Genomic DNA, 13,326 nt, shown 5'->3' with positions numbered 1-13,326 from the left:
GTATTTAGTTATTTGATTTCGTGGCTAAGAAAGTGTTTTATGTGTGATCCTATTTTATAGGAGTTGTGGTTAGTGCTAGGGTAAATCATTCTGATGTAAAGCCTATCTATAGGCCCTTTTTCTTTATCAAAAAAATGATGATGAATAGAGCTTTGCCATTCCAACACGTCTCTTTTGTCTTTCATTAACTTTGTATCAGAACCCTGTCTGTCTCAAACTCTCTCCTTCTCTTTCTCAACCAAAGGAGAGAAGAGGATAGCAAAACCTTGGCGACACCAAGGATGACAGGCCTCACCTATTGAGCCCATTCAATGTAAGTCTCACCCTCAAGTGCTCCAAGAGATAGCATAAAGAAAGAAGGCGGAGATTCTTATTTCAACTAAAGCTGCTATCTCCAATAGGATGCCCGTCTACTTCCTAATTAAACCATGAAACATTTATGAATAAGTCAACAAAAAATGTTCTATGCTAAATATAACCACATGAGCTTAAACTATGCAGCCAAAAGGTATGTCACTCCACTTGTCAATTGATATCTTATGTTTCATGTCAGGTCCATTTCCAGTCAAAGTTGCTCTATCTAGGAAGTTAACTGCCAACATAAAGGGTTGATAATGTTGAGAGCAACATTCTCAAATTCTGATAGTTTGATCCAACTATATGGGATAAGGCTTGTCAACTAAGGATGTATCCATATCCACCATGCGTATCTCTGAGGTTGTAGAACAGCAAACAACTTGTGCAATTTTGAGTAATATGGTCAATGATAACAGTGTGAAATTGGACAACAGTAAAAGATTTTCACTACAACAGATTTTCTTTTTTTTAAAAAAAAGAGAGAACTCAATGAAGAATCCAAGTTATGTTCAGCATGCCATCAGCGAGATCAAATATCATCAACATTTGACATAATGAGAACAAAAACATGGAGATATTCTATGCTAAATACACCTGAGACTTACGATTTTTATCGTTTCGACGAGTCAGGAGAAGATCACCATCATCATCCAAAATAATCTCTTGGCTCGAAGCCACCTCCAACTTGAGTCGGTCATTGTCATCATATCTTTCATCTGGCATATCTAATTTGAATAATGAACTCTGTCAGTAATCACACTTCTGATCTCACTGGCACAGCCAATAACCTCTTTAAAATGAAAAGGACAAGCTGAAAAGTATAGCATATTGTTACAGACTCTTACTCTATTTCCTTGGAGCAAATTGCAAATTATTCAAAATTATTTTATACTACCTCCAACTATGCACTTAAGACAAAGGGACTAGGTTTTCCGTATAATATAGATCTATATACAGGTTGGATAGTCATTTTATCTTTAATTTAACTTCTAGGGAGAAGAACCTTCAAATAAATTTACTAGTAAGGAGTTCCCTTAAAATATTTACTTCAGAACCTTGTTTTTTTTCTTTAAGCTCAAAAAAATCACTTTGTAGGCTTATGTGCAAGTAAGTTGGATTTGCTTGCATGAAACAAGTATTACTTTGGTCAGTTTTACATTAGATGTTTAGGATCCCTAAATTTTGCAAACTTCGTGTAACTTAATACTATGAGTCCATTTAAATCTGGATTTTGACTTGGGACTTAGAAGCTTAAATGTTGAAATGTGGATTAATGGGGCTTATGATACCCTGCGCATGTCTAGACAAAGAGAGTATGAAAAAGCCAGGACTCTCTCCCTCTGTGTGGGATTTCAATCACACCAAATGCATAAGGACTGATGCATAATTTATAAGCACGATTCGCCATTCCAGGAAGCAGTATTCTTCCAGAAAATGCATCCAAAGCAGCAAAACGCAGTCAGGAAAAGACAACCATGCAATTGCAATACCAAATGGAACTCTACAGCATAGTTCCTCGAAACAAGGAAAAAAATCTAATCGTTTTAAAGGCGGCGGTCACTTAGAATTAGCATAGCGGATGGTATCGAACTAAGAAACACAAGAATGGAGTAATCTCATGGACCTAATAAACCACCGACAAAATGTATGACGAAATTCGCCAAAGAAACATCAGCAGAGGCAAAGAAAGAGTAGACAGAGAAGGGAACGAAACGAGATACTTGTTGATGGAAGGGGGAAAGTGAAGTGGGAGACGTAGGAACCGGAGAAACCAGGAGGGCAGCCCAGGTGTACCTCGCTCATCACCTGCTCTTCTTCTTTTTCTCCTTCCATGGAGGGAGGGAGAATTTGGAAGGGATTGGGAGTAATACGAGGTTGAAGTCTGCAAATAAACTAGAAAAAGGAAAGAATGCAGACGAAAGGGGAGAGATCGTGTCCAGAAACTGAGAAATCGATAAACTATCGGATTTTTGAATTGGAAGCAGAAAATGTTGATTTTTATTTGAAAAACAAACTAGGGTAGTGCATTCATGTAGAATCCAAATAAGATCCGAACCCGTACCCGATAAGGTAATCAATTCAAATTCGGGTCCAGCTGTTTCAAAAAAAACTCAAATTGGAGTTTGAATATGTGATTGTGTATTTAGTAACTTCTTTTAGGGAAATGTAATAGTAACTTTGTAAATATCTTTTACATTACTAGTTTATTGACAAGAAAATCAAAATGGTGGAGCTCCTGTTTTGTATAAGCATGGTCTTTTACATATTTTCTATTTGCTAATTACTTTATATTTATTTTTTTGTACAAAAATTTATGAGACTACTGTGAGGACTCGTACGGACGTGTATTTAGTACCACATTGATTATTTGCTGGATAGATCTTAGATACTCATATAGAACCAAAGAACTCAAATAATACCTTACAACTAGCTTTTTGGGGTAAGGTGCTGGATCGTTACAAATAGTACTGCAACACGAATTTCTTAGGACTGACTATGGTTCGAACGTAATACTTGTGATTAGATTTGAACGGATTTAAACTCTTAGCATGATGAAGATATTATGGTTTGAACGAAAAGAGTATGTGAGGACCCATGGTACTTATATTATTTGAAAATCCTATGAAATGCGATAACGATGATCCATGTAAATTTAAATATATAGATATTTTTATATGATAATTCTTCATTTCACCTTGAATACCAAGATAATTCTCTTTTACGGAATTAATGCAACCAGATCCTATAATTTGGTTTTATGGACAATTAAGTCTTCATCAACTCTTTAGCAAACTCTTGCAACTTCTTTTATTTTTTCTCCTCACCTCTCTTGACCCCATCCAGTGCCGCAGTTCCCTCTTCCTTGCTCGACCACCTCCTCTCCCTTCATTTTGCTGCTGATTGAGAAAGCAATGTGAACCCTCACTAGCATTCTTTGGAAAGAGATGTAGTTAGAATTAGACTTTGACCCTTGAGGTTATGCTGTTGCATGAATAATAATAAAGTCCAATGGATAAGACCAACAATAGTTGATTATTTAAGAGGAACTTTGGCATGGATGAGTTAAGAAAAAATTGATTATTGTTGGTGGTCAAGTTGATATTAGAAAAATTATTTTTTCTGCTATCATATAACTTGATAAAGAGAACTAGGATATGTGCAGTGGTTACAACTTTCTGCTTGGCAACCAGTTCTTATAACTCATTTGGTTCGTGAAAAAAAAAAGTTATTGAAATATTTTTTTGGAAAACTAGATATATGATGCTTGAAAGAGAGATTTTTATATGTTTGGTTGACCGAAAATAGCATATTTTAGAGTAGATTATATTTGGTTGGGCATATATTTTTTTAAAAAAATTATGTAGAATACTTGTTATGTCTTCAACAAAAAAAAAAAAATCTAATCTCATTTTATCTAAAAGTTTACATGTATTTTTGAAAAAAAAATCACTTCAATTTCCAGTTGGTCGAAATTAGATTTTTTTATATCCCACATTAATTTTTTTAATGATATATAAATAATAAATTCAATAAAAAAAGCTATTTTTTTATTTTTCTTACAAAAATTTCAGATATTTTTCTATCTTTTAGTTGATCATTTATTTTTCCTCCACTTTCAATGAACCAAACTAGTCCTTGGATGTGGCTCTTAAGATGATATTTTTTTTAAAATATCTCATGATGAGCAATACAGATAGTTAAAAAAAAAGGACTTGGTATGGTTAGTCATCCTACACAAATGAAAGTAAAAAAAATTCCGAGTCTGGCACAAGTTCAAAAGTATGGTAGAACCCATCAACCCATTCTATGATTTTTTTTTGTCTCGATAGAAGTTGATTGTAATATATACTCGCCCTCTGATGCTGCATCTAAAATTTCTTGTATCCATTTGGAACCAGTTTGGCATCTGGCCTGCCGGGAGGCCCGGACCAGATCAAATAAACGTTACATTTAACCCCCTGTCAAACGTCATTTTACAACTCCATCCTTCCGCGTTGTAGCTCCGAGAGAGCCCATAGGTCGCTCCTTGGAAGCCCGCTCTCTCCACTGGGAGCAGAGGAAGAAGAGAAGCCATGAAGAGCTCCATCCCTCTCCTCCTCTTCTTGTCGTTCTTCTCCCTCCTCTTCCTTCTCTTCCTGTCATCCAAATCCAAAACCTATTCCCCCCCTCTGAGCTCCCTCTCCTCCTCCTCCTCCCAAAAACCTAGCTCCCAGTCCCAACCCCGCCTCAAGATCTTCGTCGCCGATCTCCCCAGATCCTTCAACTACGGCCTCCTCGATCTCTATTGGTCCCTCTCCGGCCCGGACACCCGGATCGGTGTCGACCCCGACGCGGATCTCCGCACCGAAATCTCCTCCGGCCGCCGGCGCGCCGTCGAGCGGCCGCCGTACCCGGAGAACCCCATCATCAAGCAGTACAGCGCCGAGTACTGGCTGCTTGGGGATCTCGAGACGCCCGAAGGGTCGAGAGGGGCGTCGTTCGCGGGGAGGGTCTACGAACCTGACGCAGCAGACGTCGTGTTTGTGCCGTTCTTCGCGACGCTGAGTGCGGAGATGGAGCTCGGGTGGGGGAGGAAGTGGGGTTTCAGGAAAAAGGAGGGGAATGAGGATTACAGGAGGCAGAGGGAGGTGGTGGATCGGATCAGGGACTCGGAGGCCTGGAGAAGATCCGGTGGCCGGGATCACATTTTTGTCCTCACCGGTAAATAGCTTTCTATCCAGTAATCTAACCCTCTAAATTTTGTAGGAATTTTACTATTTGAAGTCATTTGTTTAAGGCCGACTACTTACTTCTTCTCCTTTACTTTGTAATCGGCGACTGAGGGAAAGTTTCCCTTTTCCTCGCACCAAGCAAGCGGAATCTTGAGTTTTGTAATTTTTCTTGTGGGTACTCTTGTCCATTTGATGTTTGGTGGCTGGTCTAAAGCACCGTCCTAGAAAAATTGTTGCTTGTTATGTTAGTTGTCAATTTGCTTTATTTATAGATTTGTTTTATCTCTCCGTGTCTCCATCTGAGTTAAGTTATATGCATCATCTTTGTTTGTTGCTGTATTTCTCGACATTATTGCGGGTGGCGAGTCATGTTTAAGCATTATTTTTCAGTTGTTGAAATTTTTTAAATCATTTTTTTTGTTTTTAATAATCATATTTAACATCAGCATCTAGTCTATTTCAGATATGATGTTGCTCCACTACATTTTTCTCAGGTATTTCTCAAATCTCAACTACATGAACTGTTCTTCTTGGCAACCTGAAATTCATTTTAGGTCTGGTGCTTGTTGTCAAAGATAATTCCAAAATAAATAAACAAATAAACATAAATGAGTAGACAAAGTAAAATACATAACATAGTGACGAGGAGAAAACGATACTAAGATGTGAGGTGAAGGTAAGTAGCATCTGAGATTAAAGTGTAGTTTAGACTCTAGAGTGAACAACTTCTGTCGGTATAGGTTGGGAGACTATTTAAGTAGAAATACTTCATTCATTTACCTTATTAACTATGAAATGCAACATAATATTTACAATTATTTGGGAATAAGGAGTCCGAGTAGTCATTCAGGATATTCAGGAATAATTATAATAATGCCAGTTTTTGATAAAAGAAGTCAGCTACCTTGTTGAAGGAATAACTTGATCTTGACATACATATTTTGGGCAATTTGATACTGACATTAAGCCCCACAATCTTCTATCCTGTAAGTTTCGAGTAACTCATTATTGTCAAGGTAGGCAACAGAGGCCTATGAATTGATCACCTGAAGCACAACCATATCTTGGTTCGGTAGATTTCTCCATTTCTTTCTTGTTAAGCTTATCTTTCATACACTTTGTGAAGTATATAGAAGTATGATGACTATTTTACCTTAAAATTCAATAGTTGATATTAGGCTAATCTAGATGCCATAAAGGGATCTGGTTCTTATCATATCTGGGTGCAGTGCATATTTCTCAAATCTAAAGTTAAAATTTTAAAACTTTTAGAAGTTCCTATACCACCAAGCAAAATACTATTGATTATTGAACCTGAAATTCAATTGTCTTTGGCAGTCATCATTATTACCCACTAAGCATCGAACTTGGCATTGGCAAACTAGCAATCTAATTTCTAAAAGGGAGAGATCTTTATATTCCGGTTGTGGAAGTCCAAAACATGTTATTGTACTCTCTGACTTTAGAATTTCTATGGTTGAGAATTGTGATTGTCTTGCTTAAGCTACTGTTGTATTTAGCTGCTTATGGTTCAGCCTGTGGATTGTCAGGTTGTCTTAAAACTTGAAGCATTCTTTGACAGACCCAGTCGCGATGTGGCATGTTAGACGTGAGATAGCCCCAGCTATACTTCTAGTGGTTGATTTTGGGGGTTGGTACAAGCTCGACTCCAAGTCTTCAAATAGTAACTCTTCGCATACGATACAACACACCCAGGTGTCATTACTTAAAGATGTAATTGTACCTTATACACATCTGCTCCCTAGACTTAACTTGTTGGAGAATCAGCATCGAGATACCCTTCTCTACTTCAAAGGGGCTAAACACAGGCATCGGGTTAGTCTCCTGCTTCTAATACAATTAATAAATAATTTTATTTTTGATGAATTTCTGCCATCATAATAACAGTTATAAGAAATTTTAATGTGATTGAGCACGAGCGCAATCTTATTAGTTATATCATAATTATCTATTACTTCATGCCTTTTTTTGAATATAAATTAAGCACTATCAATGGACCCTTAACAGGTAAAGAGAACAGAGCTGAAAATTGGTATTGGGAAGATTGTCAAAATATCTTTTAGATATTTCATTCAAGGTGAATATATCCAGAGCTCAAAACAAATATTTTGTTAGATTTCATTTAATTATGATAAACCATAGCCCATCCCCTCTGTCTTCACAATGTGTTCTTACATAATTATGCACATAGATTAATTTGTGTTGTTAAAATATATTACTCTTATCTTGTGGTTCCGCATGGTAATAGTTAACATATTTCTAGATGGGCACAGGTATTAGGTTGGATGAAGTTCATACAGTGTAGTTGAGTATCATTAATATTAACAAAAAGTTAATGGATTCAGGCTTTATACCTTTTTATCCTTATTGCTACAAACCATCTTACCACACCATATTGATTATTATCGGAATGCAGTATTAGCATGTCTTTTGCATTCGATACTAATGAAACTTATTTGGGTCTTTCTTTCTCAAGCAAAACAAATGTACTTTTGTTACAAGAAGCAACATGAATCAAGGAAAACTTAACAATGCAAGCCCTTATGAGACAATTTGTTTAGGTATGCACTTTGTCACTGATTTGTTGTAAATAAGAAAGGGTGGCTAAAGAAATCGATATATCTAATCTTTTTTGACAAATTCATGTATATATATTTGAATGGAAGTAACATTCAAGCAACTTAAAAATTTAGTAAATCTGGAAAGCTAAACAATGCATCTCATTAAAATTAGTTAAACATTCATTCATAATTTTTTTATAAATATTACTATTAGGTAAGTATATTTTTTATATTCATGATTAGGCCAACTCCTTTATATGTAAAGTATCAATCAATTCTTTTATCAATAGAGACACGTATATGCTATAGTAAAGGTCCAGCAGGGTAATGCCCCAATGATGAAAACTCTGCCTACCACTGGAGGTAGTTTATCATTCAAAATTCCACAATAGGGGCCGGTTAAGGAGCGACATGGCATGTGTAACTAGTTTTGGCTCAGTTTGGTGGTTCATTATGATATTTTGTGGTCTGTCACAAACTTGATATGGTACGTGTGCAGTTCAACATGGGTCAAACATGGTCTACTGCAGGTTTTGGAGATGTAGCCAATTCGATTGGCATGTACATGGTTTAACAAACACTCTTAGTTAACTCTGAAAGATTCTATGGCATCCTCCATTTCATTGCGAGATGGAAACTTATGCCAATTTTCATCTTGCAGTAAGCAGTGAGTGACTAAAGTACATGCGCTCAGGATGATTCTTAGTGAGCCATGTAAATTTCATTTTTGAATTCTCCTTATGGAGAGAACCCTATCTAAAACTTCTATAGTTTTATTCGTTCACTTATTGGTGACAGAAGGCTTTATTGCATTTATGTTGGAATACTGTCAAATGACTGATGGATAATTTAAAGTAGCAGAAAGATGGAATATGAACTTTATTCTTGTTTCCTTTGTCAGGGAGGGCAGACAAGAATATTATCAAAAAATGTTTTGGTGTTGGTATTATGAGAGGTTAAATGTAACTAAATAAAAACATGCAAATTGAAGTAATATGCTTGATCCATCATGAAATTGTTACAAATGCAAAAATTCATTTATTTTTTAGAGATGTTATGAAAGCTGCAAAACCCCTCCCCTGTGCCAAGATGCATGCAAACACACATGCATGCACGAGGAGTGATTTCTTTTCCAATAAAGCTCTCTTAGCCATCTTGTTTTCGCGCACTTGAAATTTGTCATAAGAATTCTTTATATCATCTTTCCGACAGATTGCAGGATCTAATGATGATCATTTTGACCTGAAAAGATTTTCTCCTCTTTTTTCCATGATGGTTTCAGCAGATATACCATTCTATATTTTTGAAGAATCGACAATTTCTAACTCATAATCCTTCTGTTGCAGGGTGGATTAGTTCGTGAAAAATTGTGGGATTTGCTTGTTAACGAGCCTGGTGTTATCATGGAAGAAGGTTTCCCAAATGCAACCGGTCGCGAACAGTCAATAAAAGGCATGCGAACCTCAGAATTTTGTTTGCACCCTGCAGGAGACACACCCACCTCATGTCGCCTCTTTGATGCTGTCATGAGTCTCTGCATACCAGTTGTTGTGAGCGACAGCATCGAGCTTCCATTTGAAGGGATGGTGGACTACACAGAGTTTTCAGTTTTTGTGTCAGTCAGCAATGCTTTGCAACCAAAGTGGCTTGTGAACCATTTGAGGAGTATCTCGAAAGAGCAGATGGATAGGTTCCGTATGAACATGGCTCGTGTTCAGTCCATCTTTGAGTATGACAATGGCAGCCCAAGTGGTGTTGGGGCCATTCATCCAGATGGTTCTGTGAACCACATATGGAGAAAGGTCTATCAAAAGCTACCGATGATTCGAGAAGCAATAATCCGAGAGAAGCGAAAACCAGAGGGTGCATCGATTCCGCTCCGCTGCCACTGTACCTGATATAGATTTTGTTATGCTCCAAATTTTGGTTCCTCTAACGCAGGGAGAATTTTTTTTTTCCTTGTAACATGATTCATAATTTGCTCTATAAACCTTTAATCAATTAATGTGCTTCTGCAAGCAGGCCTTCCATGACTACAAGTACTTCTACTACCGTACTACCGAAGTCCAACCACCTCCATGCCTCATCGACTCTGTGATTCAGGATACCTGTACTCCCTGGGGAGTTTTTTTTTTTTGGGTGAAACCGGCTTCTCACTACACACAAGCAGGCTTTTTTGGGGAGTTTCAATCTGCTTGATGATGCATGGTTGCTTGTCCCATGGGGAGCACAAAAGCTTAGACTTCCTCAATCTTCCTATGGAACATTACTGCATTTCTTCTCCGATCCCCACTAAAAGGAAAAAATCTACAGATATTATCGTTGAGGCTTGGGACGGGTGATGGAAACCTTGTGCATATTTTCTACTTAAATAAAAGGTAAGTTATTCATATTTATTCATTCTCATTGCAGTCTCGCCAAACTGCATGCATTTGGAGGACCTCCTTCCAAGCAGGCCTGTTGGAGATGTCCTCCCACCAAGCATTCACTTGCTTCCTATTCTTGATCATATTTGCCTTCCCAACCTGACAAGCAACTGGGTGAAAGGGAGGTGGGAGAGGTCAGCTAGGCTAAAGAAGTCACCAGCAAAGAACTTGGACAGCCTTTCCATGGCTTTATGCTCCTGGGGGATGCCCAACTTGGGGAAGAGCACAGCTTGTATCACCAGAGTGTAGGTGGGTGGGTGGAAGTTTTGCCCTTCAACTTCTAGCCACAGCTCCACAAGAGCCTTCTCCTCCAAACTATTCCATAGTAGATCAGTCCCTTGCTTTGCATACTTCTGAGCATAGTACCTCATGATCGCACGAGACTCTGCGCGAAGTTATCTTGATCAGAGTTTTCATTGCTATGAGATTGGAAAGCATGATTACGTGCATGCTTGTTGATGGAGAGATGACATTAGATGAGTGGTGCTTACCAAAAAGAGTAAGATCTCCGTCTTTCACCGTAGGAACAACACCAAATGGTTGCCATGATGAACAAAGTGTCGAAGGAAATCTCTGACGGAGTAAGTAGACGTCCTTATTTCGAAGTAAATCATCACTAATTTCTTACATAGGAATCTAGACATGGCGAAATGATCCAGCCTCATGCAAGGCTCATAGGCTAGCAATTCATTTTTAATGGAGAAGGAGATGCAGGAGTAAAACTGATAAAAGAAAAGAAGCAATGTAAGATTTAGCCTGCAGCTTGAGGAACTCTGGGCTTTTCTGCTCCCCCTTGGACAAATCTACAGGGACTATCTGAAACTCAACCATCTTTTCTTTCAGGCATGCCAAGACTCGGCGTGGTCTGGCTATATTTGGTAATCCGAACACCTTCACCACCATCTCTCCCATCCGTGAGGCTTTATAGAATGACATGTTGTTATGATACACCTCAGACATTGCAACAAAAATGGCCGAAAAAGTGCAACCTGAAAGCCCAAAATCTTTGTGTCCAAGTTTTTGTCAACGGTTTTCCGGCTGCTGTCTACGCGGCCGTCGCTTAAAATTAAAAGACAACGGTTTTTCGAATTTAAAACAGCAGCTAAATAACCATTACCTAATAGAACCTTAAGGCTGCATTTTTGCTAACCAAAGGCAACGACCGTAACAGAGAGAGGCAGCGGTTTTTTTTTTGATTATACAACATTTTTTTTTTGTTTATACAACATTTTTATGTTTTTTTGAGGTTCTGGCAGCTGTTTTTTTTTTTTTTGAGGCTACGGTTTTTTTGGAAGAATTGGCAAGGTTTATTGTAATTTTTGGTAGCGGTTATTAATGTTTAGGCAATAATTTTCGAGAGAATTTGGCTGTGATTTTTCCAATTTAAACAGTAGTTATTCATGTTCAGGCAATGGTTTTCTGAAAGTTTTTGCAATATTTCTTTTCATTTTAGGCAGTGGTTTTTCATATTTCAGCAACGATATTTTTAGGTTTAGGCAACAGTTTTTCATGCTTAGGCAATGATTTTTTTTTAATATTTAGGCGCCAATTTTTCATGTTTAGGCCATGATCTCACCTCCTTATAGAAGAATGGAGCCTTTTTTCTTCGATTCGGTGAGGTTGCCTGAATTGGTCTACGAGTCAGGGCTGTTTATTCCGTCAGGTAGGTGCCTTAAAGAGGGAGGAGATTTTTCTGTCCTAACTTCTTTCGGTTCGGAAAGTAGAAGATAGGTCGAATAACTATTTGTTTTTATATTTAGGCAGTGGTTTCATATTATTTAAGCAACAATGTTCAAAAAAATTTGTGCAATGATTTTTTGATTATAGACGATAGTTTTTGTAAAAAGTTTTGTCAGCGATTTTTTTTATGTTTAGTCAACAAATCCTATTTTTATGTTTACGCAACAACCTGCAATAGCTTTAGCAATAACTATATACCGCTGCATATTATTTGCTCAACAGTCTGTGTTTCCCGGATATCATTAAATCATAATAATACAAACGGGTTATGTGCTTAGAGATAGTAATGCTTCTTTGTGTCGCTGGGCGCCCGCTGCCTCAGTATACTGTTCCTTATGCTGAGTTGATGGCAACTTGGGAGAGAATTAGGTGTGCTGTTTTGAATTATCACGCTTCGCAATTATGGATTGAAGGGGACTCAGACTGTTATTATCTCCCAGCTGAACTCACCACACAAGCATTCGGCCCCTTCTAATCCTCTATTGCAGGATATCTTTGCTTGGAGACATTCCCTGTTCACTTTTTCAGCCACTCATAGCAGAAGAATTGGTAATTCAGTGGCTGAGAAGCTATCTCATCAGCCCCTCCAGACCTTCAGCATCTTTTGTGGAAGGACATGTATTCATTGGCCATTTCTTACTTTTGTAATTTCTGGCTTATGCCCTGTTTGTATCAAAAAAAAAAAAAAATCATAATAATACATAACTGTTGAAATATTTGGAAAAGAAGGGAAAAATAAAAGAATTATATTTCTGCCCGTTAATTACAATACACAGGAGCAGCTTTTATATAGAACAAGGAGACTGACGAAGTTTGGTAAGGCCGACTAAGTTTGACATAATCAATCAATCAATGAATTCTAACAATAACAATCGAAATTATATTTTCTAAATTCATTCACCACAATAAAATCTTAACAATGTACGAACGTAATATCTGCTCTACAACTTAATATACCACCAACATTCAACAATCAAAATCCAAAAAAAATATAAGAAACAATATTTAATGATCAAAATCTCTTCCTATGTGATCCTCTCCCTCCACAGCATCGTCGCCCCCCTAAAGCATGTCTCCATCAGGAATGAAAATGAAAATATAGGTTTACTATATGTAATGAAAATATTTTTTTTTTGGTGAATGACAAAAATATTTTGTCACATAGATAATTTATTCGTACATATTTGTCAAGAAGAAGGTGTTGGGTAGAGTATGCGCAGCGGCATAACAAATAAATAAAATAATTTTTACTGACCTCCGCCTATGCTGTTCGAGCACGAAGATGTCATACCAGAAAGAGAGAGAGAGAGTATCCCACAAGAGAGAAGAGATTCGGATCTTCTAACCTATGCAGGACTTGAGTGCCTTAGGTCATGGATCTATAAACTTATTTTTATACTGCTAGGTTAGAGACCTGTATCCTTATCCATAAGGTTTATCTCTAAATATTTCCATCTATCATAGAAACTACTAGATAAGATAAACTCTTAAAAACTTTTTAATTCGATT

General features: G+C 37.4%; 2 protein-coding genes and 1 pseudogene across 6 annotated transcripts in view; 1 reads left to right on the top strand and 2 right to left on the bottom strand.

Moving 5' to 3' along the window:
* The window catches only part of LOC103711496 (Putative methyltransferase family protein), a 10,221-nt gene extending 7,887 nt beyond the window's left edge, over positions 1-2,334 (bottom strand). For 3 of the 4 annotated variants that reach the window (XM_008797653.5, XM_008797654.5, XM_088715884.1), the window contains exons 1-2: positions 2,079-2,334; positions 963-1,082 (exon numbers count right to left, since the gene is read on the bottom strand). In XM_008797653.5, coding sequence (XP_008795875.1) covers positions 963-1,082; positions 2,079-2,190 — 232 coding nt within the window. In that variant the 5' untranslated portion in view covers positions 2,191-2,334. The remainder of the gene's footprint in view (positions 1-962; positions 1,083-2,078) is intronic. The other variant, XM_008797657.5, reaches the window with a different exon arrangement.
* Positions 2,335-4,238: 1,904 nt separating this feature from the next.
* On the top strand, positions 4,239-9,669 carry LOC103711497 (Exostosin family protein). Of its 2 annotated transcripts, XM_088715883.2 has the most exons (4): positions 4,311-5,058; positions 6,652-6,905; positions 7,098-7,167; positions 8,998-9,669. In XM_088715883.2, the coding sequence occupies exons 1-4, from the start codon at positions 4,431-4,433 to the stop codon at positions 9,012-9,014; spliced, it is 969 nt and encodes a 322-aa protein (XP_088572009.1). In that variant the 5' UTR covers positions 4,311-4,430; the 3' UTR covers positions 9,015-9,669. The 2 variants fall into 2 exon arrangements, with proteins under 2 accessions (XP_008795881.1, XP_088572009.1); XM_008797659.4 differs by lacking the exon at positions 7,098-7,167 and having other exon boundaries at positions 4,239-5,058.
* Positions 9,670-9,926: 257 nt separating this feature from the next.
* On the bottom strand, positions 9,927-10,980 carry LOC103711516 (glutathione S-transferase F9 pseudogene; annotated as a pseudogene).
* Positions 10,981-13,326: the final 2,346 nt, after the last annotated feature.

This window comes from Phoenix dactylifera, chromosome 2, assembly GCF_051530095.1.
Source record: "Phoenix dactylifera cultivar Ajwa chromosome 2, Ajwa_hap1_PhDact_Kaust_v1.1, whole genome shotgun sequence".
Classification (NCBI taxonomy): Eukaryota; Viridiplantae; Streptophyta; class Magnoliopsida; order Arecales; family Arecaceae; genus Phoenix; species Phoenix dactylifera.
The sequence above is the reverse complement of the archived record's forward strand: the minus strand, read 5'-3'. Positions and strand labels throughout refer to the sequence as shown.